The 17,040-nt window shown below is 60.7% G+C and overlaps 1 protein-coding gene across 3 annotated transcripts; it reads left to right on the forward strand.

Annotated features, from left to right (window-relative positions):
• Nucleotides 1–7,665: 7,665 nt before the first annotated feature.
• Nucleotides 7,666–12,600, forward strand: RNF208 (ring finger protein 208). 3 transcript variants are annotated; one of them, XM_030506857.1, is made up of 3 exons: nt 7,666–8,426; nt 9,723–9,924; nt 10,060–12,600. In XM_030506857.1, exon 3 carries the CDS (start codon nt 10,403–10,405, stop codon nt 11,198–11,200), a length of 798 nt encoding a protein of 265 aa, XP_030362717.1. In that variant the 5' UTR covers nt 7,666–8,426; nt 9,723–9,924; nt 10,060–10,402; the 3' UTR covers nt 11,201–12,600. The 3 variants fall into 3 exon arrangements, with proteins under 3 accessions (XP_030362717.1, XP_030362716.1, XP_030362718.1); XM_030506856.1 differs by having other exon boundaries at nt 7,828–8,426; nt 9,723–12,600; XM_030506858.1 differs by lacking the exon at nt 7,666–8,426 and adding an exon at nt 8,525–8,757 and having other exon boundaries at nt 9,723–12,600.
• Nucleotides 12,601–17,040: the final 4,440 nt, after the last annotated feature.

The raw sequence follows: 17,040 nt of genomic DNA on the forward strand, positions 1-17,040 counted from the left end.
GTCACCTTGGTGGTGCTGCCCATCCTGCCCCAGCCACGTAGGGTGCTCCCTTGCCTCACTCCGTGGGAGCATGGGTGCCCCCAGCCAGCCTCCTGCAAGCCATGGCCCATGTGCCACCACAGCCGCCGTCCTCCCACAGCCACCGGCTCATGTGGTTGAAGTTTCTACCCACTCACGCAGGCCGGGGTGTTGTGGGGACACCTTCCCTCCTGCCCTCCTGAGCACATGGGGAGCTGCTGGGCCACAGAGCATCCCTGACAGCAGAGCCCAGCAGGAGGAATGAAGTCATTTATTCTTGCACCCCGGCAGTGGCTTGTGCATCCCCCCAGATCTGAAATCCAGGGTAGGCAAAGCCCCATAGCCTCTCCCCATACCATGGTCCTGAGCCATATCCTTTCCCCATGGCATGGTCCTGAGCTATGGCCAGCCCCAGCATGGTCACTGCAGCATAGTGTCAGCATGGGCAGACAGCTCGTGCCTGCTCTCTGCCATCAGCCCCACACTGCAGCCATGGGGGGACACAGCACCCCAGCAGGGTCACACCAGGCAGGGCAATGGGACTGCCACTGCCGGGATGGCCCCGAGCGCCCTGTCTCTTGCTGACAGCAGCCCTGGGCTCCTGGGGTTTGATCTTTCCCACTCGAGCAGCCTGTCTGCTCCCATTTGTGTCTGTGGTGCTGCTGAGGGATGCGAGCGCCGGGCTCACACAGCCTGGCACGCAGCAGCCCTGGGCAGACAGCCCCTGCGCTGGGGAGGAGCCTCTGCTGGCCCCAATACCCGGGCGTGGGTCAGGGTCCTGCAGAAAGCCAGGGCCTGGGTGAGCCCTGGAAAGTGAGGGCTCCCCAGAGACCCCTTCTGCCTCGCTGGGGGACAGCCCTCATTGAGCCTGCACCCAAACCTCCACCTTCTTGCCCATCCACAGGACCACAATGGCTCCAGAGCATCCTAGGGGGTTGCATGGGTGCTCTGCACCCTGCGCAGCTTCCTGTCCCCCTCAAACTACATGTGTCTGCAGCAGGCAGGGACACGGCTTATGTAGGTACAAGTCTCTCCGGTTACCCCTGTGCTGTCCTGGGGACACAGCACAGTCCCCAGTGGCATCCCAACAGCATTCCCAGGAGTCTGGGCATGCTGCATACCCTTCCAGGCTGGAATGCCTGTTTCCACTCCATGGAAAGACCTCACCTCCCCATGCTACACCAGTAGTGTGACCACTTGCCTCCCCACAGCCTGCATGGGAGCACTGGGATGCAGCAACCTCCTTGATCTCTTTGGTGCCCCTCCAGCCACGGCGCAGGGGTTCCTCTATGGAGGACAAGGATGGTCCACGAGTTCCTCCTGTAGCATCCCAGGGCAGCTCCTAGTGCCAAATATATTGGCCAGGCCCTTGACTGACTAGGAATCAGAGAAAGAAAAGAGGGTATGAAAGCCCCAAGGCCAGATGGTGCTGTCAGCCCCAGGAAACCTCCCCAGCAGCCGCTGCAGCACCCTGAGGGATGCAGCCCCCTCCCATGGACCCTCTGCCCAGGGCTCTGCAGGGCTGCCAGCTTCTACCACCCAAGGTGATACCATGGAGTTCACAAGCAGCAGGCTGCTGCTTTTCCCCCAGCTGAAGCTCCCCCACCACACGCTCAGAGCAGGAGACGTGTTAGGTCCTCGTGCTCAAACCACACCAAAGGAGCGTCTGTTCCAGCAGCCCCAGCATGTGCGGAAGCTGCTGAGCTGCAGGAAACTGCTGCTGAGCTGGAGCGGGAGCTGTGCTGGGGCAGCTCCCAACCATCACCCACACGGCTGCCCAGAGGGTTACAGGCACGCAGGGAAAACAAAACCCCCAAGTCAGCCCTCAAATGCGTAGAATCACAGACTGGTTTGGGTTGGAAGGGAACTTACAGCTCATTCAGTTCCAAACCTCCGCCACGGGCAGGGACACCTTCCGCTAGAGCAGGTTGCTCCAAGCCCCTGTGTCCAACCTGGCCTTGAACACTGCCACGGATGGGGCAGCCACAGCTTCTCCGGGCACCCTGTGCCAGCGCCTCAGCACCCTCACAGGGAAGAACTTCTGCCTAAGAGCTCATCTCAATCTCCCCTCTGGCAGGTTAAAGCCATTCCCCTTGGCCTGTCCCTACAGGCCCTTGTCCAAAGCCCCTCTCCAGGTTTCCTGGAGCCCCTTTAGGCACTGGAGCTGCCCTAAGGTCTCCCCTTAAGGAGCCTTCTCTTCTCCAGGCTGACCCAGCCCAGCTCTCTCAGCCTGGCTCCAGAGCAGAGCCGCTCCAGCCCTCGCAGCATCTCTGTGGCATCCTCTGGACTTGCTCCAACAGCTCCATGTCCCTCTTGTGTTGTTGCCCCAGAGCTGGATCAGGACTGCAGGGGGGGTCTCACAACTATTCAGCATTGGTTGCCCAAGCTGAGCAGAATAGTTGGCAGGAGACCCAGAGGTTGTTGCTGGCTGCTGGAAACAGGGATGGGAGAGCACTTTGTGCCCTCAGGTCCTGCTGGGAGCCCTGGGACAGCCACAATGAGACAGCAGGATCCCACCACCTGCGATGAGGCTGTGCTCAGAGCCAGGGGTGGCAGTGGCCTCAAAAAGCTGAAATTCTGCTGCAAAACCAAACCTGTGCTTCAGAGCTGCTGCCACAGCCGAGGCAGCACCCAGGGGGCAGAGCAGCAGCTTGGCCACCTCTTCACTCTGGCTAGGATACCCTTGCCCCGTGCTGACGGGCGTCTTGAAGGGCCATGCAGCCAATGCGCCTCCTCCTCCTCCCTGACCCAGTTTGTGCCTCACTGCTGCATCGAGGCCAGAGCAGCGCCGGGTTCCAAGTGCTGGCAGCACCCAGCTCTGACAGGGAACCAGCAAAGAACACGCTAAATGTCACCACAATTACATCTGCCCCAGCCCAGCCAGCACCAGAGCTGCTCCTCCAGCCCTGCGCCCACCCAACCCGGAGGAGAAGGGCTGTGAAGAGAGGCCATATGCCAGCTCTGGTACATGTTCTGGTTTCTACTGAGCCTCACATCCCTTGGGCTCTGTTAAACCCAGCATCAGCTGGGTGGGAAAGGGGAAGGTTTCTGCAAAGCTGCCACTTCTATTTCTGGGCCACTCTGTCCTGTTTTGCTTGGGCACAAGGTGTTTTCTAAAGGACATGGGTCTTCCTTGCCCCCTCTCGCCCCTGAAATGTGGCTCTGGATCTTTATGGTCACCCCGTGCCTGGGCCAGCAGCCCCCGGAGAGCTCCAGCTCGCCCCATCAGCCCCTGGTAGCATGGCAGGACCAGGAGTGAGTTTCTGGTCTGACAGGTGCTGTGGGGTCACCAGCAAGACGTGAAATCCTCCTTGCCTTGGGAGTCCCTGGGGCTGTGCATACACAGGGCTGGGGGAGATGCAGCCCCCAGATGAAGGGGTCTCTGATGGGAGTGGGGGACCCCACCTGCCCTGCAGGGACTGTGGTTGGTCCCACTCCCATAGGGCAGTCCAGCCCCAGCTCAAAGCATGGCCAGTTAATTGCTCTGGATCTTACGCAGGACGGCTTTGAACATCTCTAAGGCTGGAGATCCCACAACCTCTCTGATCCCCCATCCAGTGTTTGACCCTCAAAGTGAAAAAGCTTTTCCCTATGTAACTATAGGGAAAAATAGCTGGAATTTCCCATGTCCTGGCTTGTGGCTATTGATCCTCATCATCCCTCCCTCCTCCCATGAGATAACTATGGAGACCAATACGTTTTCCATGAGTGTTCTTTTCTGACAGCAGAGCAACCCCAGGTCTGCAGCAGGGAGCTGGTGGGGAGGAGAATGAAGGTCACCACACTGGAGGAGAGAGGAGATGGTCTCTGCTCCTGCTGCCTTGATCTCCCCCAGCCCATGTGCATCCCTCCTCCTCCTCCCTGTCCTCCTGCCCTCAGGGCAGCACCAGCAAGGTGGGCACCCACTTCACACCAAGGGCTCCCTGCAGTGGCCACGGGATTAATCACTAAACTGAATGAATAGTAAGAATAATGATTATACCCCTTGGGATCTGTTTGGGCTCTTGGAACATCCATAACCTTCAAGCTAGGCAGACTAGTGCGCATGTAGGTCTGTCATGCCATGGAGCATAATTCCCATAGTCTCAAGGTTTGTGTATGGTAGCACATGGAAGAACCACAGGCTTTAGACATTTTTGAAGATCTTCTGAGCACCATTTTTCTCATGGAGGAGTCTCTGTAGAGGGCTGCAAGCCTAGAAACGACCACATCCAAACCCCCGTCAGTGCGCTGGGACTTGACTGCAAGAGCATCAATGGTCAGGACCTCACCGCCACCAACCCACACACTGCTGCTGATTCAAACAGCAACCAGAGGAACCAGCTCTGCAGCAGCTGGTTGCATCCTTAAGCAACCAGCTGGCAACAAGTGATTCTGCTGGTTTCTTGGCAGATTTTTAAAGAGCATCCTTCCTGCAAAGTGGTGTTTGCTCTGCCTGGGCAAGCTGCACATCCCCGGAGCTGCAGACAGCTCCTGTAATGGGTTTGGTGGAGCTGCATGGAGATAACGTGGTGTGAGAGTTGTCCTGCTTTCCTCTTCTGCTGGTGTCTGCACTGGGCTCTTGTGGGGGCTGATGCCACCTGAGCCAGGCCTGGAGGGTCTCAGCTTTGGGAGGGTGGTGATCCTGGCATGTGGGGTCCTTTCTCCTGGTGCTTCAGGAAGGAGACACAATCCCGAGGGGATGGAGCATGGAACGGTGGAGCATTGAGGATGAAAGGACTTGATGTGGAGCATGGGTACCACGTCCCCATCTCTGCCAGCCATGCTGGGCTGGGTCACCCTCTGGTGTCACAGGTGCCTGGCCCGCTATGGACCTGCTGGTGAAGCTGCTCTGTGAAATGCTGAAGATGAGCTCATTTTTTGGTGGGTGAATTCTCTGTGTGCTGAGTGATTCACCAGCACAAAACATGAGCATGACAAAAGCCGGGCTGGATTGTGGAAAGAGCTGGTGATGTGTGCAGGACCTGGTCAAACGAACTCTGCAATGGGAGCAGCGAGCAGTAAATAGGGGTGTTGTGAGTCACCCAGATACTGCTGCCAGAAGCATGGACAGCGGAGTGCGATGCCAGTTGTGCTGAAGCACCAAGAGAGGAAGGAAACATCCTGTGAGAACGGGTCCTGCTCCGCAGATGTTATAAATCCAGAAAAGCAGTAAAGTCCTGAGTGTGCTCAATGACCGAGCTGATGGTGGCTGATGCAGATGATGAGGAAGAAATTTAGGGTCAAATTATCTTCTGGCATCACCATTCATCTGAGTGGAGTTGCAGCAAGGACTGGCTGTAGAATCATAGAATCACAGACTGGTTTGGGTTGAAGGGACCTCAAAGCTCATCCAGTTCCAAACCCCTGCCACAGGCAGGGACACCTTCCACTAGAGCAGGTTGCTCCAAGCCCCTCTGTCCAACCTGGCCTTGAACACTGCCAGGGATGGGGCAGCCACAGCTTCTCTGGGCACCCTGTGCCAGCGCCTCAGCACCCTCACAGGGAAGAACTTCTGCCTAAGAGCTCATCTCAATCTCCCCTCTGGCAGGTTAAAGCCATTCCTCCTTGTCCTGTCCCTACAGGCCCTTGTCCAAAGCCCCTCTCCAGGTTTCCTGGAGCCCCTTTAGGCACTGGAGCTGCTCTAAGGTCTCCCCTTCAGGAGCCTTCTCTTCTCCAGGCTGCCCCAGCCCAGCTCTCTCAGCCTGGCTCCAGAGCAGAGCTGCTCCAGCCCTCGCAGCAGCTCCATGGCCTCCTCTGGACTTGCTCCAACAGCTCCACGTCCCTCTTGTGCTGTTGCCCCAGAGCTGGATGCAGGCCTGCAGGGGGGTCACCCATGCTCCAGGCAATGATGCTAAATATCTCACCAGTTGCCTGGCCTGGAAGAGATGGCCAAACCCACCAGGGCCCAGGTACCCCAAGGAACCAGGGCTGGACTGTCCCTGGAGTGTGGCTCCCCCCCCAGGGACTTTGCAGCTTCACCCACCAGCTGCCTCCGCCTGGAAATCCATCCTCCCTGTTGACAAGATTAGCAGTGGTATTTTTAATCTTTCAGTTCCTGTCGCTGGATTAGGGATTTGGTAACGACTTTGCCTCTAGTTCCTCTAATTGTAATTCTTTGATCTGCTCACCTGCCGCAAGCAGTGTGAGGCTGCTGCTGTCTGGCACCCTAACAGTGTCAACCAGGGATTCCCTTAATCCTCCCCATCCTCCCTGGGTCAGGTTTTGCTTACTTCCCTGCTAACGCTCCTGGGTGCAGATAGGAAGAACCAATATATTATGCTTGAACTCACAGAGCAAAGGAAATTGCAGGAAGTGAGTGAGCACGGGCCATTTTCTGTTATTAATTCACAGGCATCCCTGTGCTGACCCAGCTGCACGGTGTCATTGTGCTGCTCTGCCCTGAGTTAAGCAACAGCTCTATTTAAAAATAATCATAAATTATATCAGGCATCTTTTCTGCTGAACAAGAGTGTTTGTGTCCAGACACTGGGGACCTTCATGGTGCCCCAATGGCTCTGTTCGGCTCTGTTTTGTGTGCTCAATGGTGGCATTGGGCACTCCCCATCCCAGCACAGCAGCACTTCTCAGCCTCTCCTCCACCTACCTAGGTACCTGTGCAGCACCTGCAGCCCGAGCCAAGGCCGGGACTTCTTTTTCTCCTAGAGCTTGTGTTAGTCTTTATGGGGTCCTTGGTGTCAAGTGCCACTGGTTAAGTCTTGTGCAAGAGAAGCTTTGGCCCCAGGTTTTTGTTCCAGTGTGTGAGTGCTCAAGAAGACTTGAGGAGCTAGTCCAGAGAAGGCCATGAAGATGCTCCAAGGGCTGGAGCACTTTAGGCAGAAGCTCTTCCCTGTGAGGGTGCTGAGGCGCTGGCACAGGGTGCCCAGAGAAGCTGTGGCTGCCCCATCCCTGGCAGTGTTCAAGGCCAGGTTGGACACAGGGGCTTGGAGCAACCTGCTCTAGTGGAAGGTGTCCCTGCCCGTGGCAGGGCATTGGAACTGGATGAGCTTTGAGGTCCCTTCCAACACAAACCATTCTATGATTCTATGATTTTATGAAATACAGACCAGGAGTCACCATCCCGGGGTACGATGTGGGGTGTCTCAGCCTTTAGGCTCATGTCCGTGAAGGTTCTCAAACCAGGAAGCCCATGGCAATGCAGGATGCTCCCGCTTTTGTGCTCTCCGGGAACGTGACAGCACTGCTGGGACCCAGTGGTGTTGTGACCCCACACACACACCATGCTGAGCCTACTCCCTGGAGCTCAGCAGGGATTGGGATGCTTGGTCAGGTTTTGACCTCAGGATGGGGGGAGCCCCTCTGCTCTGCTCCCACAGGAGTGGCTGTGGGTCAGGCTCAGACCTGGATGTGGGTTAGGGGTCTTTTGGGACACGGGGGATTCAGCAGCAAGAAAAAGTGGTGCTTGGGGGGAGGGTGGGGGTATCCCTGGTAGTGCAGCCTTTCCCCAGCCCCAAAAGCTTTGGGGGATGCTGGTGGGGGGGCCTCTTTCCCCCTACCCCACGCTCCCTGGTGCTGACCCCCAGCCGCTGCCCCCGGAGCAGCATCGCCCATCGCCCCCCGCTCCCAGCCCGCACCGCGGAGCCATTTCCAGCGGCGGCGGCAGCTGCTGAGTCACTGCGGGCCCCGCGGACCCCGCGCGGGGACCCGGCCGGGGGGTGCGGGGGGGAGCGGCGGGGAGCGGAGCGGGGCGGGGGTGCGGGGCGGGGTGCGGGTGCGGGGCGGCGGGCCCGGCGCTGCTGAGCGAGGGAAATGTGAGCCGGCTGCACCACTGCGGCGGCACTGCGGGAGCCGGCGGCAGCGGAGCGGGAGCGCGCAGGCAGCGCCCGCGCCCGCCGAGCCCCGGGGACAGCGGGGACGGAGCCCGCCCGCCCGGCGGCACCTGCCAGAGAGGAAAGCGGGGTCCGCACGCTGCAGCCCACCCTCCCCGTCCCCGGACGGTAGCAGTGTTGCATCAGCCCCGAGCGGAGCGGCGGCTCCGCGGCCGGAGGAGGCGGCGGGAGCCGGGGAAGGGAGAGCGGAGCCCGGGCCGGGCGGGAGGTGCCTACCCAGCGCTACCTGCCGCCTCCCCCCCGCTCCCGCAGCGCGTCCCCGCGGAGCATCCGGAGCCGGCGGGAGCCCGGCGCCGCCAGCGCTGCCTTTGTGCCCGGTACCGGACCCCCCCGCGCCGCCGGGGAGGCTGCTGGAGGAGGCTGCGCGGCCGTGGGAAGCTGCGCCGGGAGCCACGGGAGCAGCGGTGGAGACCCGTGGGCATCCTCGGGGAGCAGCGCCTGCATCCTTCTGCCTTTCAGATAACCTTTAGCTGCTTGGGCCTCTGAACCTCTGCCGGGGACGGAGCGGGGGTCTGGAGGCTAAACTGGGGGCACGGCGGCCCCAGGACCCCCCGTCTGGGGCACGGCGGGGCAATGCAGGTAACGACTGTCAGCCAACGGTGCTTTTGGCCGGGGCTGCCCCGGGGGGCATCACCCTGCGGGCGCGCAGGCGCGGGAGTGAGGCCGTGTGCGGGTGTGCGGGACTGCACATGTGTGTGCACCACTGGGCCGAGCGTGGGGCTGCGGGCTGCAAGGGGGTGCTGTGTCGTTTGGGCTGCTGGGGAGGGCTGTGTCCCCGCAGGGGTGATGGTAGCGTGGGGTACGTTGGGGGTCTGCACCGGGGCTGTGCATGAAGGGGTGTGATGGTGCGAGCGTGGAAGTGCAGTGGTTGTGCACAGAGATTACCGTGCCCATCGTCGGTGCACTGCGGGTGAGTGTCTGCGAGAGACCTGCGGGCAGAGAGCGGGGCGGGGGGTGGGGTTGGTTTGAGCTGCTCGTGGGGTGCGGGTGCAGGATGTGGGGTGCAAGGTGTGGGGGATGCAGGACGCGAGGACTCCCTCCGCAGGGATGCTTGCAGGACCCCAGTGCTGCTGGGGCATGGCCCCCAGGACACCCACGCTGGGGTCGGGCAGGGATCCAGACCCCCATGGTGCTCAGACATCCAGGGCTGACCCCCCCATGGCCTCTCGCCATCCCCAAGGGCTGCTGCTGCAAGCAGATGGCCCCCTCGGGCCCCCTCCATCAGGCCTGGCAGGGCTCGGCAGGAGCAGGCATCCCTCTAACAGGATTTGTGGCGTGATGGAGGAGAGCGAGCGCCTTCGCCCTTCTCAGAGGAGAGACAGGCTGTCGCCGGGGCTGCTGAGGCAGAAAATGGCCACGGGTTGGCTGCCTGCCCCCCATCTCCTGCCCCCAAATGCGGCCTGTCCTCTCCAGCAGCCCCGGGACAAGGGCAGGGAGCTGGGAAGGGGGAGAGGAAGCTGGAGGGAGGGATAATAGCAGGGACAGATCAGGAGCAAGCGATGGAGGTAAAAATAGATCCACTGAGCAGAGGAGGGGCTAAACGTGAGAGAAAACCCTGAGCAGAGGCAGGTCGGGGGGGAGCCCCCCCCGGAGGGGCCCTGCATGCCAGCAGGGTGCAGGGTGACTATCCCTCCTGCCCCAGGGCAGAGGGGGGACCCGGGACCCCGCACTTGGGGCCTCTGAGGAGATGCCTGGGGGAAATTCCTGCCTGCTCCCACTTCCGCCAGCCCAAACATGCGGGTGGATGGACAGGACCTGCAGGGAGCAATTGCCAAATTGCCGGGATGCAGGCAGGCATGCATCCCAAGGGAGCGCTGGCAGCCGGAAGATCCCTGAAGAGCCTTGGATCCAACCCCCTCTCACTTTCATTTCCAGCGAGCAGGAAGCTGAGCTGGGCCCAGAGACGGAGGGGACAAGGCAGCAGTGCAGGTGAGCTGCCCCCCAGCGCGGGATGCTCCCAGAGCCCCTGCCCCACGGGACCTGCCAGTGAGGGCAAGCGGGAGAGCCGGGAAGTCAGAGCAAAGGAATTTGCAAACACATTCTTCAGCACCACGAGGATCCCACGGCGCATAAACAGGTATAAAGGCCCAGTGGAGGCGGGGGCCAGGGCGAGGCGGGGGCTGCCTCCGGTTCCTGCGAGGCGCCCCCCGGACTCACCTGCCCTGTGCAGCGCTTGGCGCCACGGACCCAAATTTAGTGTTCCCAACTGCAGCTGATCCGGCGTGGGAAGTGCCAGTGGAGGCAAAGCGGAGGCTGCCGAGTGACGGCCAATGTCATATTAACATCCCGGCGAGGCGCTGTGGGGAGCCGACGCTTTGATCGCCTGCCCAAGAGCATCCTCCAGGGCAGGCAGGATGCTGCTGTAAGCCCTGCCTGCCCCTGCCCACCCCGGCCTCGCACCCTCAGGGCTGGCCGGAGAAGAGGGGCGCAGGGCCCGCTGGCACTGCCCCTCATCCCCAGGATGCTCTCCCGCACCAGTGGCTGCTCCCTGTGCTCCTGCTCCGCAGCCAGACCGAGATTGAAAGCTCAGCAGGCTGCCGGCATGTTTTAGCCTCATGCAGGCGTCCCTCGGAGACCCCAGAGCAGTGGACAGTAATGTGAAAACGATACTCATGTCGTGTCTGAAAGGGCAACAGGTCATCATTAAGATGGAGGCGATGAAAATCATCCACCCTGAGAAGTTTTCGGAGCTGCAGGCCTCACAGCCGCGCTATGCGCCAGCCCCACGCCGGGAGCCGCCCCTCGTGGCCAAGCGCGCGTGGCCCTCCGAGTCCGAGATCATCGTCAACCAGGCGTGCGGGGACATCCCCACCTTGGATGCCACCCCCGGCCCCCTGCCGCTGCCTCGGACTCCCCCCCTGCCGCGGCGGGAGCGCACGTACCAGAGCCAGCGGAAGGGCAGCTCCGAGGTCTGCTACCACCGACAGCCACCGTCGGACGAGGTGATCGTCAACCAGTATGTCCTGCACCCCTCGACACCCTGCGAGCCCCTTGAGTGCCCCACGTGCGGCCACATGTACAACTTCACCAACAAACGGCCCCGCATCCTGTCCTGCCTGCACTCGGTGTGCGAGGAGTGCCTGCAGATCCTCTACGAGTCTTGCCCCAAGTACAAGTTCATCTCCTGCCCCACCTGCAAGCGGGAGACCGTCCTCTTCACCGACTACGGGCTGGCAGCGCTGGCCGTCAACACCAGTATCCTCAACAGACTGCCGGCCGAGGCGCTGGCCGCCAACCCCGTCCAGTGGAGCAGCGACACCGACCGCAGCTGCTACCAGACCTTCCGCCAGTACTGCGGGGCTGCCTGTACCTGCCACATCCGAAACCCGCTGTCTTCCTGCACCATCATGTGAGCCCCACACCCCTGCCCACACCACTGGGTGGGAGAGGCTGGTGCAGCGCCGCAGCCGGGCCCCAGTCCTTTCTTTACCAGTGCACAGCCCAGCAGATGCTCTGATGCTCACCAAAGCTGAGGATGTGGGACCGGCGTCCTTGCCAGCACTGGTGGGGGGCAATGGGGATGCTGGGACCTGGCAGCAGCCCCCCACTCCCCAATGGTGCCCGGGGAGAGGGACACTGGGATGGGGAGCACATCTACCAGTGCATCCAGGGGCTCCATTTCCCCCTGGTCCTATGACAAGCGTCCCCACTGTGTATCAAGCATCTCGCCGTGCTCCTTCCCCGGCCGCCTTCTCCCTCCTCTCTCCCTGTGGCTCCTGAGAGTGGAAGCTGGGTCCCAGCTAGAGCGACACCATCCCCCATTGCCCCACACAAGGAGGTGCACGGTGCCACGCTGGGTCACCAGCCCAGCACAGGAGGTGAGGACAGGTCCCCGCTGTGTTGTCCCCCACACACCCCGTAAGTTATTTGCCAAAGCTTTCATCTCAGCGGCCAAGCCACCGCGCACCCGAGTCGTTGTAGCCATGCCAAGCACCGCACCGGCCCCTCGGTTGCCAGCAGACACGCGGCCCGTTTCCTCCACAGGCCCTTGAGGAAAGCTCCACTTTATCCTCGTTTTGGAGGATTCTTGTTTTTTCCCCATCCGTCCCCGGCCGCCTCATCCCAAGCCACTACACACTCACAAAGGCATTGAGCTGTGGCCGTTCTCTGCTCCTCTGCACTGATACCCCATGGGATGGCTCAGGGGGGTGGCTCAGGGTCTGGTTCCCCAAACTGCTGGCTCCAGCGAGGGGATTTGGCTGGGCGGGGGGGGCAGAGATCTGGCTTCTGCCCATGGTCCCTTCCCTGGAGCAGCACCTCTGCTCTGTCCCCTGTGCAGAGGGGCTGGCAGGCCGGCAGGCCCCTGGGCACAGTCTTGCTTTCTCCAGGCACATGGGGGGGGCAGGTTTGCTGCCAACAAAGCAAAAAAGAATTAAAAAAAAAGCCATAATTTGTGGGTGCTCCTGCGGGGCTGAGCACCACGACCCGGCACCAGAGGCACTGGGGCTGGGCGAGCCCGAGGGGCCCTGCAGAGCCCCCGCCACATCAAAGAGCAGCTCCCAGCACTGGCCTAAGCCCAGCATCCACCCAGGGAGCAGGGCTGAACCGACCCCCCCTGCCCACCCCAAGGGACGGGGCGATGCTGCCGGCACAGCCCCAGGTACCACCCACTGCCCGTGCAGAATGGGGCCGATCCCGATTCCGTGTTGCTCTGCCAATGCCTCCCGCTGCTGGTTGTGATGATGATCATGTTTTATACCCGGCCTTGTTCTAACCCCATCAGTCTCCCCAATAAAGATTATATTGGAACGAATGGCGAGCAGCGTCTCGAGGGGCACATGGCTGTGGGCAGGAGAAGGGCTGCACAACGCCAGGTCTATGTGGTGAGTTGGGGAGAGACCATAGAACTAGAGACTGGTTAGTGTTGGAAGGGAGATTAAAGCTCATCCAGTTCCAACCCCCTGCCATGGGCAGGGGCTCCTTCCACTAGAGCAGGTTGCTCCAAGCCCCTGTGTCCAACCTGGCCTTGAACACTGCCACGGATGGGGCAGCCACAGCTTCTCTGAGCACCCTGTGCCAGTGCCTCAGCACCCTCACAGGGAAGAGCTTCTGCCTCAGAGCTCATCTCAATCTCCCCTCTGGCAGGTTAAAGCCATTCCCCTTGTTGTGTCCCTACAGGCCCTTGTACAGATACCCAGAGGATATCATGTAGAGATACCCAGAGGAAGGGCTTTCTCCTGGACTGACACTTCCTTCTCCCACTTGGCTCTCAGCTCTGATGCGATTGTGTCCCCTCCTTGCCCAATCCCTGGTCCCACTGCATGTGGCTGGGCACCATGGGGTACCCTCCCCACCTTGGCAAGTGGACTCCAGCCACACCAAGGACTCTTAAATACTCGTTGATGACCCATTCCTCCATGAGTGATGTGGGAGAAGGATTTGGCATCCTGGCCTGAGTGGTGAAGGGAGCTGGGCAGGGACACTGGCAGTGCTGCCACTCCATCTCCAGCGGAACACAGGGACTCCCCTGGGGCCTGGCATGCACCCGGCAGCACCGGCACATGGCATGAGGAGGAGCACCCACTATCTGCACTGAATGGCCCCTGGTGACAGCAACCATCCCGCTGGGAGAGGCAGGCGCAGAAGCAGCCGAGAGGATGCTCCGGTTGCATTGAGGGGTGTGAGCTGTGTGCACAGGCTGGCATGTGCACATGCATGTACATGTGTGTGCACTGCGGAGGGTGCATGTGTGTGCACGCTGAGGCTTTCAGTGCTGGCACATCCCCACCACCCGGTGCTGGCTCCGAATTCCACTGTGGTGCAGCTGCTGCCAAAGCACTGGCACGTCCCAGCTCGCAGCTGAACCCCAAGGGCCAGCCCCATCCCTGGGGTGCTGGCGGCTGCGGACCCCTTGTCCTTGGCTGCTGGTTCCCCCCCCCAGAAGGGATTTTATGCCTGGAAAACAAACCCACATGCCAATCCATTGGTGCTGAATTACAGCATCAATAATGCAGCCGGTGCCATCTCCAGTCCTAAGCACGCTGTGGCCGTGACCTGGCTCCTCAGGTCTGCGCCCGCATCCCCACCATCCTCCATGGATGTGGGGTCACATAGAGCCCTGGCCACAGAGCCAGGGGCTCCCAATGGTCACAGCTTCCCCACAGTGAGCCCCATGATGTGGCCGCTGGGGAAGCCCCAAATCCAGGATGCACATCTCCATCACCCCAAAGGCTCATCCTGATTCCAGGATGCGCATCTCCATCTGTGGGGTCCTATAGACACCACAGCAATGGGTCAGCCAGGGCAGAGGTAGCAGCAGTTTTGTCCTCAAAGCAGGAATTTACCCTTTTTATTACATAAGATGAAGGGTACAGTGTGTCCTCCCCCCCTCGTGGTACCTCTTGGGCACAGAGTAAATTTAAAACTGCTAATTTGATTCTGAGTTGCAAGTAAAGAAAAAAATTGGGCCTTGCAGGAGTCGGTGCTGGGTGACAGCCCATTTCTCCAGCCCTATTAACCTCAAATGAGCACTCACTGGCAGAGGGGCCCGGGTGTGCTGGGGCGGGGACAGGACACGGTGCCAGTGTTCGCATCGTGGCTGCAGGTGAACTAAAAGTCTGTCAAAGTCACTCCAGCATCGCAAGCCCTGAAGCACTCCCATGGCCACTGCAGGAGCAGGTTTGGCCACGTGTGAGCAAAGATGCTCCCAGATGTTCCCAGATGAGCTGCTTGTAAAATCTAATCATAGAAGCACAGTATCCCAGCCTGGTTTGTGTTGGAAGGGACCTCAAAGCTCATCCAGTTCCAACCCCTGCCACAGGCAGGGACACCTTCCACTAGAGCAGGTTGCTCCAAGCCCTGTCCAACCTGGCCTTGAACACTGCCAGGCTGGGATGAAGCTCTGGGCTCTCACAGTGTCCAGGTTGGTCCATGATGGGAGAGGGGATATGGGGGGTTAAATGTGTCCTGGGAATGACTCTTCCCAAAATCCCCATTTTAGACATGAGAAGTGCCGGGAGCAGGCAGGTCTCTGCTGGTTTGGGGTCAGCCTTTGGCATATGTGCAGGGATGATGTTTCCCAGCAGCTCTCCCCCACACTGGCTCCTGAGGCTGGTCTCCACACTTCCAGCCCCACCAGTCCCCATCCTGCCCCTCCGCCCCATGGGAGGCTGCACAGCAGGACCTGTTGGTGCAGAGATTGGGGATGCTTGGCCTCAGCGCAGGGCTGTGCTGTGCTGTGGTAGCACTGTGCCAGGCTGGAAGGAGGTGGCCGAGCACCAAGGCTGTGCCCTCCTCGGGGACATGCAGCCTCGAAACCTCGGCCCGGGGCGGTCACGCACCCGAAACCGCCGTTTGAGGAAGCTGCTGCAACGGCCTCTGCCAGCACCGACCTTTCACAACGAGGTGCAACCCCACGGTGAGAAGATGATGGATCGTGGCATGGAGCCCAAGAGGCTGTGACATGTCCCCAGGGCAGCGCTGGCCCTGTGGCTGGGGAGGGACTGCAGAGTACGGAGTGCACCAGCACCCACTGTGCTCACTCCTGGCTCCATGTTCCAGGCTGGATTCTGGTGCAGAAATTGCTCCCAGTGTCCCACCACTTCTATGTCATCCCTCTGGACTCACTCTCATGGGTACAGGATGAGGACAGTGCTGGTGTGACCCCAGCGTGGGAGTTCAACGGGCGAGATGCTGCTACTGGTTGGTGTGGGAATGCCTCTGACCAGAGCTGGATGGACTCCTGACACCCCATACCTTGACCCCCAACCCTTGCCTACCCGAGTGGCTGAGACTGGGCGCACTCAGTGCATGCCAGGGGCTGGCTGTACTGCTGCCACCTGGGCACGGCTGGTCGCCTGGGTTGCAGGCACACAGAGCTCCAGCAGGAGAGGCCAGGAGGGAGATACAGGCCTGAAGAGCCCTGAGTGGACAGGACCCTGTGGGGATGGGGACCGATGTCCCCGGTCTGGGGACACCACATCAACTGGGGACACCACATCACCCTCCTGTGCCAGCACCTGGGAGATGTGATGAAGCATTTGGGCTGCGATGGCGTGTCGGAGGCTTGTGTGGGGTGACAGGGGAGGGCTGCGAGGTGGACTGGGGCAGATGGGGTGGATTTGGGGGCCTGTGCTGGGCTCTGCACTGGGGGCAAGAGGGGTCCACACTGAAATGGAGCAATTGAGGAGCAGCAAAGGAGAGCTGCGAGGGCTGGTGAGGAGGTGGATGAGGGCTGCACAGGGCTGTGTGTGGTGAGGCTGGGGTGCAGGGGCTGCAGGAGGGTGCTGGGGGCTGCAGCGGGGTGTGCACAGGGAGCATATGGCTGCTGGGGGGATCATGGAGTTCAGTGGGGGTACAAGGGGACTGTGAGGGACCAGAGGGTGTATGTGTGGGGCTCTGGGGGTGCTGTGCCAGGCGATGTGACCTGCAGTCAGAGCCCTGCATCAGCCTCCCGTGGCTCTGGGCATCTGTTGTGAGCTGCAGCTCACAGTGCTGGTGCTGCTCACAGTGCTGGTGCACTCATGGTGCTGGTGCTGCTCACCGCTACCTCTGCACACTAAATGTAACTGAGTCCTTGCAAGCAGACACTGCACCCAGCCCTTTGTGCACCCAGGACACTGTGGCAGCACCCCCAGGCTCTGCATCACCAATGGGGTTGGCCCCACACCACAGCCCCCCAGGGATCCCATCCCCGGGGATTTGGGTGCCCTTCTCCAGCTTCCAGCCCCAAGAGGTGCCAGCAGCCACATGCTGGAGGGTGTGTTGTGCTCCATTGTGTCCCTGCAGGCACAGCTCTGGCCTGGTTTGCCCAAAAGCCCATAATACCCCCATATGTAGAGCAGGACACAAGCCAGGCCTCCCATGTGGTGGCAGGCCCCCCCCCAGCTGTCTGAGCCCCCCCAGCCCCATTGAGCTGAAAATGCCCCCAGCCAGGGCTGAGCTGGTGCTTCTCCTGATGGAGCTGCTCCACTTGGTATAAATAAATACAGGCCGGGGGGAACCTGCCTAGGGCTGCCTCCAGCATGACCTGTTTTGGGGTGCCCTGCTCCTACCTCCAGCATCTCAGCTCTTGCTGGAGCAGCACATGGCAGAGCTGATGCTACGAGTGCCCCAGCAAAGCCCATGGCCCAAACCTCTGCCCCCATGGGCACAAGGGCTCCTGCAGGGCAGAGGAGCAGTCGCTGGCTCCCCACCTTCGCAGGAGGAAGGAGAAAGGGAGAGAAAAGGGGAAGAAGAAGGGGGGTACCCCGTG

Source organism: Strigops habroptila, chromosome 15 (genome assembly GCF_004027225.2).
Source record: "Strigops habroptila isolate Jane chromosome 15, bStrHab1.2.pri, whole genome shotgun sequence".
NCBI classification, from domain to species: Eukaryota; Metazoa; Chordata; class Aves; order Psittaciformes; family Psittacidae; genus Strigops; species Strigops habroptila.

Coding starts and splice junctions, on each gene's coding strand:
- RNF208 (XM_030506857.1), top strand. CDS start 10,403: ATGCAGGCGTCCCTCGGAGACCCCAGAGCAGTGGACAGTAATGTGAAA.